We start from the raw sequence: 13,010 nt of genomic DNA, 5'->3' as shown, positions 1-13,010 counted from the left end.
TATTTGGTTTTTATAGCATACAAAAATAGACAAATATACCCTCCATCCTTTTTATTAAACCACAATAGCAGTTTTTAGCGCAGGGAGCTGCGCTGAATGCCCAGCGCTGCTCTTGACGCTCATAGGCTCCCTGCGCTAAAAACCACTATTGCGGTTTAGTAAAAGGTCCCCAGATTTGCCTTTTCAAAATCTCCTAGCTTGAGACAACAACTTACACATTCTCAGTTTTTAAGACCAGAGGCTTCTATTTCTGGGCGGGGTCAGCATTCCCCATGTGGACACTGTAAAGTTTGTCAATTCAGCGTTACCATTCAAACAAATGTCATTACCACCTCGACAGAAGTACACTCAGCATGGGACCAACTGCGACTCACATCATGTAGTTTATGCTATATCTTGCCCATGCCAGCTTGTGTACGTGGGAAGCACTACCCGATGTTTGAAGCTCCGTATCGGCGAACATATGAGCCGCATACGCACCGCAGTGCAGGAAGCCCCCCCTTGTGCAACATTGGCATAGCAAGAATCATGCCACGTCTGATCTAAGATTCACAGTATTGGATCGGTATTTCAACATTAGGGGTGGTGACATAGCTCGTATGCTGTGGAGAAGAGAGCAGAAATGGATCTTTGACCTCAGTACTCTCCACCCATACGGCCTCAATAACGTAGATCGAATGGGTAGCTTTCCTCTAATCATGTCGGGCTTGAGTAGTGTATTTTTGAAGTTTTTTTGCTTCCGTCAGTATTTTCTATGATGTCATCACGTTTATCACGTCCGGTTTCCCTCCTCCCTCTGGTTTAAATATCGGAGTGGGTGCCGGCGTCCTTCGTTGCATGGAAATCTTTTTACATCTTGCACGGTATGTACATCATTGTGCTCCTATTTGTTACGTCAGCTACAAGCCTTATTATATTTTGCATAGGTATGTGGCTTTTTGAATTTCGTTGCCCGTATCTATAGCCTTTTTGATATCTGTTTTTTGCATTTCAGATCACCTTTGAATCTTGTTACGGTTGTTACCCCTTAGCAGAATTACAGTGGTGCCTCGCATAACGAACGCCTCGCACAGCGAACGCTGCACACAACGAACTTCATGTCTTGATTCATACATCGAACTTCGTTTCACACAACGAAGTCGCCCGAGCTGCGTTACTCACTGCGCTTAACTGCCCTCTCTCACAGCCCTTCGCCTGGCTCCCTGTGCAGTGGCGGACCGTCGGCTCGCCTCCTTTTATGGAGGGGCCCGGCGCCTACTGCTGATGCGTTGGGGGGGGGGAGGGGCGGAGCTACTCTCGCCGCTTCCCCGATGCTAGAAAAAAAAAAAAAAAAAGAAAAGTTAAGTCCCAGTTTTTGCCGCTGAGACTCTGCCCTCTCTCACTGTATACAGTCGTCCTTTTAAGATAAACTCAATATTTTTTATATATCATGGCTTCTAAAAAAAAGCAGGAAGGTGATTTCTGTTGAAATGAAACGGGAAATAATTAGAAGGAGTGAATGTGGGGTAAAACAGTGTGACCTCGTCAAAGAGTTTGGCCTCAGCAAGACCACCATTTTCACCATTTTGACAAATTTATCTTTTTTTATGTCATCTTAGCATATTTTATGCTGCAGAACGAATTATTTTTTTTTAACATGTATTGTTATGGGAAAACGCGTTTCACATAACGAACTTTTCGCATAACAAACTTGCTCCTGGAACCAATTAAGTTCGTTGTGTGAGGCACCACTGTAATTCATATTTTTGGCGGGGGTCTCCTGAAGCAGACACCGAAACGGGGCCGCGTCTTTTACACCTTTGAGCTGGTCTTGCTTTTAACATTGATCAAGCGATGATTGGAAGATAAAACTCTTTTCCCAAGAGGGGGGTTACCTCTCCCCCTTCAGAGTTTTATTTCTCTGAGCTGAGTTTTTGTACAGCGAGCCCTCCTCGCAGGTTGTGTAGATTACAGAGTCAGCCTGTTTCCTCTCACAATCAATAAGATGGACTAATGGTCCATCTAGCTTAGTATCCCATCTTCGTGAAGGTCAATCCAAGTCACAAGTACTTGGCAAAAACCCAAATAGTAGCAGCATTCCGTGCTATTGTCCCATGTTTGTCTCAACTTTTCCTCCAAGAATTTGTCCAAACCTTTTTTTAAACCAGCTACATTAACTGCTCTCACCACATCCTCTGGCAATGTATTCCAGAGCTTAACTATTCTCTGAGTGAAAAAATATTTCCTCCTATTGATTTTAAAGTATTTCCCTGTAACTTCATCGAGTGTCCCCTAGTCTTTGTAATTTTTGATGGAGTGAAAAATCGATCAACTTTTACCTGGTTTTTTAACCCGTTCTACTCCACTCGGGATTTTGTAGACTTCAATCATATCTCCCCTCAGCCGTCTCTTTTCCAAGCTGAAGAGCCCTAACCTGGGTATTCTGTCAGTGACAGGGTGCCAGGGCTCAGCTAGAACCCATTGCTTTCATCATGTGATTACAAAGAATTAAGACAGATTAGTCTTGTCATGATTCAACCTGGAAGCTCAAGCAGTTGAGGGGATAACCAGAGAAAGGCATCCAAGGTGAAGCGTCAGCCCTAAGCCCTAACCCATGAAATTTGAAAATTAAAACTCAACAATCTTATCAAACCTACCTCTCCCACAATTCTGTAAAAATGTACAATCAGATTATCATACTTTTAAATATTTAGCTTTGCTCTGTATGTCTGTGTGCCCACTCTGTGCAGATAAAGGAATGGTTCTTTGAGTGTGTGGGGCTGTTATACTCTGTTATTCTTGCCTAATGGTTGATAAGGCCTTGAAGGTATCTGAGAACAAAGTGTAAAGCAGAATAAAATATATGAAGACAAGATACTGACCACTGGACCCCTCCTTCCCTGTTTAATATGAGATAAATCAGGAGATGGTCCAATGGGTCCCATTGATCCTCTGGGACCTATTGGCCCCGGTGGTCCAGGAGATCCAGGATGGCCTGAGCTTCCCTTTAGTCCTGGCAATCCTACAATCACAAAATATCCAAGAAATGCTGTTAAACATTTGTTAAACATTTTTGATAACCACAATTCAAAACTGGAATGACAACAATTAGAATTATAGATGAATGAAAACGATTTTTGGGAACTTCAGACCTTGGAGAGAATGCACCTAATGCTTGATTCACCTCTATTTGGAACTCAGAAAAATTTTGTAGCTGTGTTGGAGAAATAAAATTATTCTTACCTGCAGTCATCAACCATAGAAACATAGAAACATGATGGCAGATAAAGGCCAAATGGCCCATCTAGTCTGCCCATCCGCAGTAACCATTATCTCTTTCACTCTCCGAGAGATCCCACGTGCCTATCCCAGGCCCTCTAGAATTCAGACACAGTCACTGTCTCTACCGCCTACTCGCAGATACTCTCTAATAACATGTGAAGGGATTGTTGTAGTCTGGTAAGAATTGCCAACAAGTCATCAAAAATGCTGCAATCTTTAGATTATTCCCTTGTTGATAACCTTGGATTTCTGGGTTATTTTGAATGCCCCTCATACGTGGGTCTAAAGCAGGGGTCTCAAAGTCCCTCCTTGAGGGCTGCAATCCAGTCGGGTTTTCAGGATTTCCCTAATGAATATGCATGAGATCTATGTGCATGCACTGCTTTCAATGCATATTGATGGGGGAAATCCTGAAAACCCAAATGGATTGCGGCCCTCAAGGAGGGACTTTGAGATCCCTGGTCTAAAGTAAGAATGAAGAAGAGTGGGAGCAGAGGACAACCTTGCTGAGTGCCTTTTTGAATTGGAAAAGGATGCAAAAGCAGGCCATTAGCCCGAAACCTAGCTTGTGGAGCAGAGTAAAGAGACCCCACAGCCTGAACAAACCAAGGGCCAAATCCATATTTCCATAAGATCTCATAATAAACTCTCATGCTACTCTATCAAATGCTTTTTCAGCATCAAAACTAATGATCAGTGCAAGGACTTGCATCCCCTAAGTATACTGTAAAGCCGCAATGATCTGACTCATATTTTTAGAAAGTACATGACCCTTAACAAAACCTACTTGGGCCTCTAAGACCAGCAAAGGAAGAACCCTCAACATTCTATTAGCTAAAAATTTAGCCAAAAGCTTACACTCATAGTTTAATAATGAAATGGGCCTATAAGATTCAGGTTTTTCTGGGTCATAACCAGGTTTCGACAAAACTTATTTTAGCTGAGTTTAAATAAGGCGGCTCTCTATATCTTGACTTTTCTGGAAAGAATAATAGGCAATAATTTTGGAGAACGATCTTTGTACTTTCCCAGAACAGTATTGGATCCAAGTTTATTTTAAAATTTTCTATCCTGCCCTAGGGAAAACTGTTAAGGCGGCTTACAATCTAAAAACATGTTCAAAATACACAATGTACAAAAAATAATCAACACATTAATCAAGCTGAGGGAGTGTTCCAGCCTCTACCCTCAAGCAATACATTTAACCACTGTTCATTGACCATGAGAACTTCACCTTACCCACTTCCCTTCCTCCTAAAAACTTCCCCCCTCAACCATATATACTGTCCCCCCACTCATCCTAACATTCTCCCAAACTTCCCCATACTGACCCTCCCAATCCTCACTTCTCCCTCATTACTCAAATTCCTGGCACTCTTTTGTGCAACTTCCTTCAAATTACCCTTCCTTCTTAACTATATGATAAACACACTTTTTAACACTCTCATATTTGCGTTATTACAGAATATCACCAGTTCCAATCACCCCCAAGCTTCACAGACCTTCTAGATTGATTAAGCTTTGAAATCTCTTTGACCCCCTCATCCTTATGTCTAAGACTTAAAGACTGTAACTCACGCAGCTTAGAATGTGGCTGGAAGCTTTTCAATCATCAAGCCAGTAGTCGAGATACTGATTTTGGCAGCTGCGTATCTCAGATTTTTTCACAGTGCTCTGTTGGGCAAAGTACAAGAGGAAACACAATTCTGGACTTAATTCTAAATGGACTATGAGGACTGTCACAAGGTGTAGAAGTAGAGGGGACACTGGGAACCAGTGATCACAATATGATCCGCTTTGACCTGGACACAGGGGTGAAACATCGATCCAGAACAACAGGCACGGTGCTGATTTTCCGAAAAGGGAATTATGAAGGGATGAGACTCATGGTGGGGAAGAAGATTAAGAAGACGATAAGCACTGTAAAGACACTAGAACAAGCATGGTCCCTTTTTAAGGACACAGTCACCGAGGCGCAAAATTTATATATACCGCGTATCGGCAAGGGATCCAAGAGGAAAAAGAACAAGGAACCGACGAGCTCACTGTAATGGTGAAAGAAGCGATCAGAGACAAGAGGACTTCGTTTAAGGAATGGAAAAGGTCAAAAACGGACGAAAACTGGAAAAAGCACAAACAGCATCAAAACAGGTGCCATAAGGTGGTAAGAGGGGCCAAAAGAGACTATGAGGAAAAAATAGCCAAGGAGGTGAAAAACTTCAAGCCGTTCTTTCGATATATTAAGGGGAAACGACCCGTGAAGGAAGTGGTGGGGCCGTTGGATGACCATGGAATAAAAGGAGTGCTAAAGGAGGACAAAGCCATCGCCAACAAACTAAACACATTTTTTTGCATCTGTGTTTACCGAAGAGGATATACACAACATACTGGAAGTCGACAGGCTATACGCAGGAAACGAAGACGGGAAACTGACAGGGTTGACGGTCAGTCTAGAAGAAGTATGCAAACAGATTGATAGGCTTAAAAATGATAAATCCCCGCGATTGGATGGCATTCATCTGAGGGTAATCAAGGAATTGAAAGGGGCTATAGCTGAACTGCTTCAACTAATAGCCAATCTGTCGATCAAATTGGGAAGAATTCCGGAAGACTGGAAAGTGGCGAACGTTACGCCGATTTTCACAAAAGGTTCGAGGGGTGATCAGGGAAACTACAGACCGGTGAGTCTGACCTAGGTACCGGGAAAGATGGTAGAGGCGCTGATAAAGGACCGCATCATTGAGCACCTTGATGGACACGATCTGATGAAGACCAACCAGCATGGCTTCAGCAAAGGAAGATCTTGCTTGATAAACTTGCTGCACTTCTTCGAGGGAGTAAATAGGCAGATAGACAAGGGTGACCCGGTCGACATTGTATATCTGGATTTTCAGAAGGCGTTCAACAAGGTTCCGTATGAACGACTACTTCGAAAAATTGAGAGCCATGGAATCGAGGGTGAAATACTCATGTGGATTAAAAACTGGCTGGCAGATAGGAAACAGAGAGTGGGGGTAAATGGACAATACTCGGACTGGAAAAGCATCATCAGTGGAGTGCCACAGGGTTTGATGCTTGGACCTGTGGATCTGGAAATTGGTATGATGAGTGAGGTGATTAAATTTGCAGATGATACTAAGTTATTCAGAGTAGTGAAGACGCAGGAGGATTGCAAAGATCTGCAACGTGACATAAACATGCTTGAGAAGTGGGCTGTGACATGGCAAATGAGGTTCAACATGGATAAGTGTAAAGTGATGCATGTCAGTAACAAAAATCTTATACACGAATACAGGATGTCCGGGGCATTACTTGGAGAGACCCCCCAGGAAAGAGACTTGGGAGTGCTGGTCGACAGGTTGATGAAGCCATCCGTGCAATCGCGGCGACTGCGAAAAAGGCGAATAGGATGCTAGGAATGATTAAGAAGGGGGTCACAAACAGATCGGAGAAAGTTATCATGCCACTGTACCGGGCCATGGTACGCCCTCACCTGAGATACTGCATCCAGCACTGGTACATGACGAAGGACATGGTACTACTCAAAAGGGTCCTGAGAAGAGCAACTAAAATGGTTAAGGGGTTGGAGGAGTGCCGTACAGTGAGAGATTAGAGAACATAAGAACATAAGCATTGCCTCTGCCGGGTTAGACCAGGGGTCCATCGTGCCCGGCAGTCCGCTCCCGCGGCGGCCCTCCAGGTCCATGACCTGAAAGTTTTCCCTACCTAACCTAAAATGTCCATACCCTATCCTCTATCCATACCCAAACCTCTATCTGTACCCTGTTATCCCCTTCGCTTCCAGGAAGTCATCCAGTCCCTTTTTGAACCCAGAATTGTACTCTGTCTTATCACCTCTCCGGGAAGCGCGATCCAGGTGTCTACCACCCGTTGAGTGAAGAAGAACTTCCTTGCATTCGTTATGAATCTGTCTCCTCTCAGTTTTTCTGAATGACCTCTTGTTTTAGTTGTCCCTGCTAGTCTAAAGAATCTGTCCCTCTCCACCTTCTCTATGCCTTTCATGATTTTATAAGTCTCTATCGTGTCCCCTCTCAGTCTCCGCTTTTCCAGGGTAAAAAGCCCCAGCCTGTCTAACCGTTCGGCATATGAAAGGTTCTCCATACCCTTTATCATCCTCGTTGCTCTCCTCTGGACCCTCTCGAGTATTGCCATGTCCTTCTTGAGGTATGGCGACCAGTATTGTACGCAGTATTCCAGATGTGGGCGCACCATTGCTCGATACAGTGGCAGGATAACTTCCTTCGTTCTGGTAGTGATACCTTTTCTGATAATGCCCAACATTCTGCTCGCTTTTTTTGAGGCCGCTGCACATTGCGCTGCCGGCTTCATTGTGTTATCCACCAATACCCCCAGATCTTTTTCTTGGCTGCCTTCCCCGAGTACCCTCCCTCCCATCGTATAGCTGTACATGGAGTTCCCCTTCCCTATGTGCAAGACCTTACATTTCTCCACATTGAAGCTCATCTGCCATTTTTTTGCCCACTTACTCAGTTTGTTCAAGTTGCTCTGCAGTTCTATGCATTCCTCAACAGTTCTGACGCTGCTGGAGAGTTTTGTGTCATCCGCAAATTTGATAACTTCGCACTTCGTCCCCGTTTCTAGATCATTAATAAATATATTGAACAGCAGTGGTCCCAGCACTGACCCTTGCGGAACACCACTTGTGACCCTTATCCAGTCAGAGTAGTGCCCCTTTACTCCTACCCTCTGCTTCCTGCCCGCCAGCCAATTTTTGATCCATCTGTGAACGTCCCCTTCCACCCCGTGACTCCACAGTTTCTTCAGTAGGCGTTCATGGGGCACCTTGTCGAAGGCTTTTTGGAAATCTAGATATACGAGGTCTACGGGGTCACCTTGGTCCAATTGTTTACTTATCCCCTCAAAGAAATGCAGTAGATTCGTCTGGCATGATCGGCCTTTACAGAAACCATGCTGGCTTGATCTCATCAGATTATGTTTCCCTGATCAGTGATTCGGCCATCTTCCCTGGAACAGAGGTTAAGCTCACCGGCCTGTAGTTTCCCGGGTCGCCTCTCGATCCTTTTTTGAAGTTTGGCGTAACATTCGCTATCTTCCAGTCCTCCGGGATTACCCCTGTTCTCAAGGACAGGTTGCAAATATGCCTCAGTAACTCTGCTGTTTCATCTCTGAGCTCTTTCAGTATTCTCGGGTGGATCCCGTCTGGGCCCGGAGCTTTGTCAGTTTTTAATCTATCTATCTGCCTGAGAACGTCTTCGAAGGTTACCTCCATGCATGATAATTTCCCCTCTTGAACTCCCCTGAAGATTTCTTCCGGTTCTGGCACACTGGATGTGTCTTCTATTGTAAAGACCGACGAGAAGAACTTGTTTAGCCTACCAGCCACCTCTTTTTCCTCTTTCACCACTCCCTTCCGGTCACCCTCATCCAGGGGTCCCACCTCCTCCCTCGCTGGCTGTTTCCCTTTCACATACCGGAAAAATGGTTTGAAATTTCTTGCTTCCTTGGCCAGTCTCTCCTCATACTCTTTCTTGGCTTTCCTGACTACTCGGTGACATTCTTTTTGATGCTTCCTGTGTTCTCTCCAATTTCCTTCGGTTTTGTCTTTTTTCCACATCCGAAATGATTTTTTCTTGTCTCCTATCACTTTCTTTACTTCACTTGTTATCCATGCAGGGTCCTTAGTCTGATTCTTTTTGGATCCTTTCCTAAATCTTGGTATATATAGGTTTTGCGCCTTGTTTACTGTGTCCTTGAATAGGGATCAAGCTTGCTCCACAGTCCGAGTTTCCTTGGAGCTGTTTCTGAGCTTCTTTCTCACCATTTGTCTCATGGCATCATAGTTCCCTTTCTTGAAGTTAAACGTTGTTGCCTTGGTTCTCTTTCCCTTAGGTAATCCTACTTGCACTTTGAACTGAATCATGTTGTGGTCACTGGTTCCTAGTGGTCCCACGACCTCCACACTCTTTGCGGGTCCTTTCAGCCCATTGAGGATCAGATCCAGAATCGCTGATCCTCTCGTTGGTGCCTCGACAAGTTGTTCCATGAAGCAGTCCTGAACAGCTTCCAGGAACTCCGTTTCCCTTGCACATGTTGAATTTCCAAGACACCAGTCTATCCCAGGATAGTTGAAATCTCCCATAACTATGGTGTTTGGGTTCTTGCATTCCCTTCTCAGCTCAGCTACCATTTCTGTATCCTCAGCTTCAGTTTGCCCAGGTGGACGTAGAACAGTCCTATCTTTATCTCGGATAAACTGGGCCTCTTCTCCCTTCAAAAGAGGAGATTGAGAGGGGACATGATCGAAACATTCAAGATACTGAAGGAATAGACATAGTAGATAAAGACAGGTTGTTCACCCTCTCCAAGGTAGGGAGAACGAGAGGGCACTCTCTGAAGTTAAAAGGAGATAGATTCCGTACAAACGTAAGGAAGTTCTTCTTCACCCAGAGAGTGGTAGAGAACTGGTACTCTCTTCCGGAGGCTGTTATAAGAGAAAACACCCTCCAAGAATTCAAGACAAAGTTAGACAAGTTCCTACTGAACTGGAACGTACGCAGGTAGGGCTGGTCTCAGTTAGGGCACTGGTCTTTGACCTAGGGGCCGCCGTGGGAGCGGACTGCTGGGCACAATGGACCACTGGTCTGACCCAGCAGTAACAATTCTTATGTTCTTATGTTGTCATCCAAGTCCAAACTCACTAAATTAATGCATATATAAACTCCCTAGGGTTAACAATTGCCCAAGGTTTCTCACCAACTAGGGCTTCATTGGTAGAACTCCTCCCTTACATTCCCCCCCCCCATGCACCTGCATGTGGTCCATTCTAATGCTGCAATGAATTAATCAGCCTTAACCATGCATAACTGCTTCATTGTCCACAGCCCATATGTAGTCAGTCTACTGGCTTAATCTGAGTACGTATCTTCTTCTGGTATCTTTTTCAGTCATATTTACATCTGACCAGGTTAATTGTGAAGTTTTTTTTTCAGAGAGTATATTAGCGAATGCCACAAAATGCTTTTGATACATCCACTACTGCGTATGCACAAGCAGTTCCTCAACATGTGTAATATTCATCACTCTGCGGAGATGGTAGCTTCCATGGCATCCATAAACTTAGTAGCTTCAGACACTGAGTCGAAAAAGCACACTTGTCCTCTATGATAAATTCTCAATTGAGCCGGATCTGTTTGTTGACTAGCTTAGTGCACATTGGGGAAAAGGCTCTGCGGGTCACAGGAACATTTGCTGAATAGTCTTGAAAGTATAGTAGTTTCCTATATCATATTCTAATGAATTACTTGATAGGAGTGCTCTCAAAATGCACAACTTATGTGTATAATCCAAAAGTCTTAGAATCACCACTCTGGGTTGGTACACTCGCTCAGTCTTTAGTCCTACTCAATGTACCCTCTCAGTCCTCAAGATGTTCCCTCCTAGGTTAAGCTCCAGTAAACTTACAAGCCATTTCTCCAGAAGGGTTGGGAGATCTTTTTCTAGCAACGATTTGGGAAGACCAACCAGGCACAGATTGTTCCTCCATGCTCTATTTTCTTGTCTTTTACCTGTTTCTCCAGATTTGTAACCTGTTCTAATAGCTTAGGTTTGTCATCACCAGGCCTTATACTTCGTCCTTGATATTTCCAATCCTTTGTTGGAGCGCATTCAATTCCTTGGAAAAGGTAACAATTTTCTGCCCCACAGCATCTAGTTTATCAATTATCAGCTACAGGTTTTGTTTGATAGTATGCTGCAAAGCTGACTGCACCTCCATCGTTATTTCAGCGGCCCAAGCTGAACTGGGTGTTGGGGAGGGTGGTGCGCTCTTGCCAGGCATCTTAAGTTCTGCCACCTTTCCCTTTTCTTTCTCCTTGTTAGTCTGTTTCATTGCCATCAACTCAATTCAGAACCAAAATGTCAGTAGTGTTTCTTTTGACTTGCCAGTTGTTTCATTGCTGGTTCACAAAGTGCAAATTATTTGCAGATTTTGGAGGGTAAGTTGGGAGCAGTGAAATGTGCTGCCTCACTGCTCCACGCACCTACAGGAAGTCCTCAGTACATCCTAGTATGTTTATAAAGTATTGATTTTCACATATGATATAAATTTTAAAAGCCTTAACCCCCCCCCCTCTTTTTATCAAGCTATGCTGCCGAGCAGTGTGAACTTAAATGCTGAGTCACCCATAGGATCAGAATGGGATGGGTGGCCCAGCATTTAGTTGGCACTGCTCAGCAGCACGGCTTAATATAAGGGGTGGTGGTGGGGGGTTAGTTTCTCAAACACCATTCTACAATGTCTCAATACTTTTTCTGTAATATGAGTTATGTATCGATCTCCTCACCTGGGGGACCTGGGGCACCTGGTTGTCCTGGAGGCCCAGGAAGATAGGTACTAGATGCAAGCTCTTTGTCACCAATGAGCTGTTTGCTGAGAGAAACAGCATTATTTGGTAACAAAGCAATCTGAAAAAAAAGAAGAAATAAACATTAAAATGTAAAAAAAAAAAAAAAAAAAAGAAGAAAGGAAGCATTGCAGATTTCACGTTTTTAAACCATTTTCAACCTCTCAGAGAGGGAGCATAATATTTTGACTATGTTATGTATTTTATACTATTATTTTGTGTTTTCTAGCTAGGTCTATGTTTGTTCTGAATATTTTGCATGCCTGGTGTTAGCATTCTATAGTAGCCTTGCGCAGTATGGTATGTAGCTAGTTGTATGTTTTTTAACTACATTGTATGGTGTTTGATTGTGTTTCATTGTACTACAGTGATGTAGTGTTTCATATACTGTTGTGTTATGCAGTTGACAGTTATACGACAATGTTGCATTGACTATCTCCTTGCAGGCTTTTCTTTTTATATCATTTTCAGTTTAAATTGTCATAATTTTTGTTTAGCTTTGTAATAGAACTTTATTGTATTAAGCAATATATTAAGTCATTCAGAGGGGCATTTTTGATAGGATGTCTAAGTCCCAAGTATGGACGTTTTGGGGAAACGTCCAAAAATCCTGTAGAGAAAATGAGCATTTTCAAAAGTCTTATCTTTTATTTTTGAAAATGACCATTTTTAGATGTTTTTGTACTCGGAGCATCTACTTCTTAGGACCATTTTTAAAAAAGAAATGTCCAAATGAAAAATGCACGTAAACGAGCCATTAGGACTTACTTGCAGCCAGCATTCTTAGCAAACTGGTCACAGACAGCTCAGCAGAGCAGGGGGGCATTCTAGGGAGCACTGCAGTGAATGCCACATTAAAAAGTCCCAGGTACACAGCTCACCATAACATGCTTATATTGTATAATGAGCATTCCAAAACCTACTGTACCCACATACAGTGGGGGACGGGGAGTACTCTGAGGGTAATATCATAATAGGGGTGCTATCTGGATAAGTTCTAGGACTGCTCTTGCTTTGCCCATGCTCCATCTTGGCACTATCTGTATAAAGGGCAATTCTATAGCCTAGGTACTACCATTAATGCCATTTCTTGTGTTCTTTTAATATGTTATTGAAGGATTTGCAAATTTGATTTTTATATACGTTGATGATGTTTTCAAGAATGTTTTTGTATTGTTTTGTTTTTCTTGCTTTGTGTATGTTTAATTGGAAACTGCTGTGACTCCAGGCGGTATATTAAGCTTTTTTTTTTTTTAATACATAAATAATCGCCCTGATTCGGTTTAGGTGCTCTAAGGTTAGGAACCTAAACTGGCATGCCTAGCCGATCTAGGCACCTACCTT

The 13,010-nt window shown here is 43.3% G+C and overlaps 1 protein-coding gene across 1 annotated transcript in view; it reads right to left on the bottom strand.

Moving 5' to 3' along the window:
- The window catches only part of CCBE1 (collagen and calcium binding EGF domains 1), a 482,228-nt gene that overhangs the window by 7,958 nt on the left and 461,260 nt on the right, over window positions 1-13,010 (bottom strand). Inside the window, exons 7-8 of the mRNA XM_033933500.1 lie at window positions 11,607-11,727; window positions 2,862-3,001 (exon numbers count right to left, since the gene is read on the bottom strand). Coding sequence (XP_033789391.1) covers window positions 2,862-3,001; window positions 11,607-11,727 — 261 coding nt within the window. The remainder of the gene's footprint in view (window positions 1-2,861; window positions 3,002-11,606; window positions 11,728-13,010) is intronic.

The sequence above is a fragment of the Geotrypetes seraphini genome, chromosome 1 (assembly GCF_902459505.1).
Source record: "Geotrypetes seraphini chromosome 1, aGeoSer1.1, whole genome shotgun sequence".
Lineage (NCBI taxonomy): Eukaryota > Metazoa > Chordata > Amphibia > Gymnophiona > Dermophiidae > Geotrypetes > Geotrypetes seraphini.
This window is presented reverse-complemented; position numbering and strand designations above follow the sequence as displayed.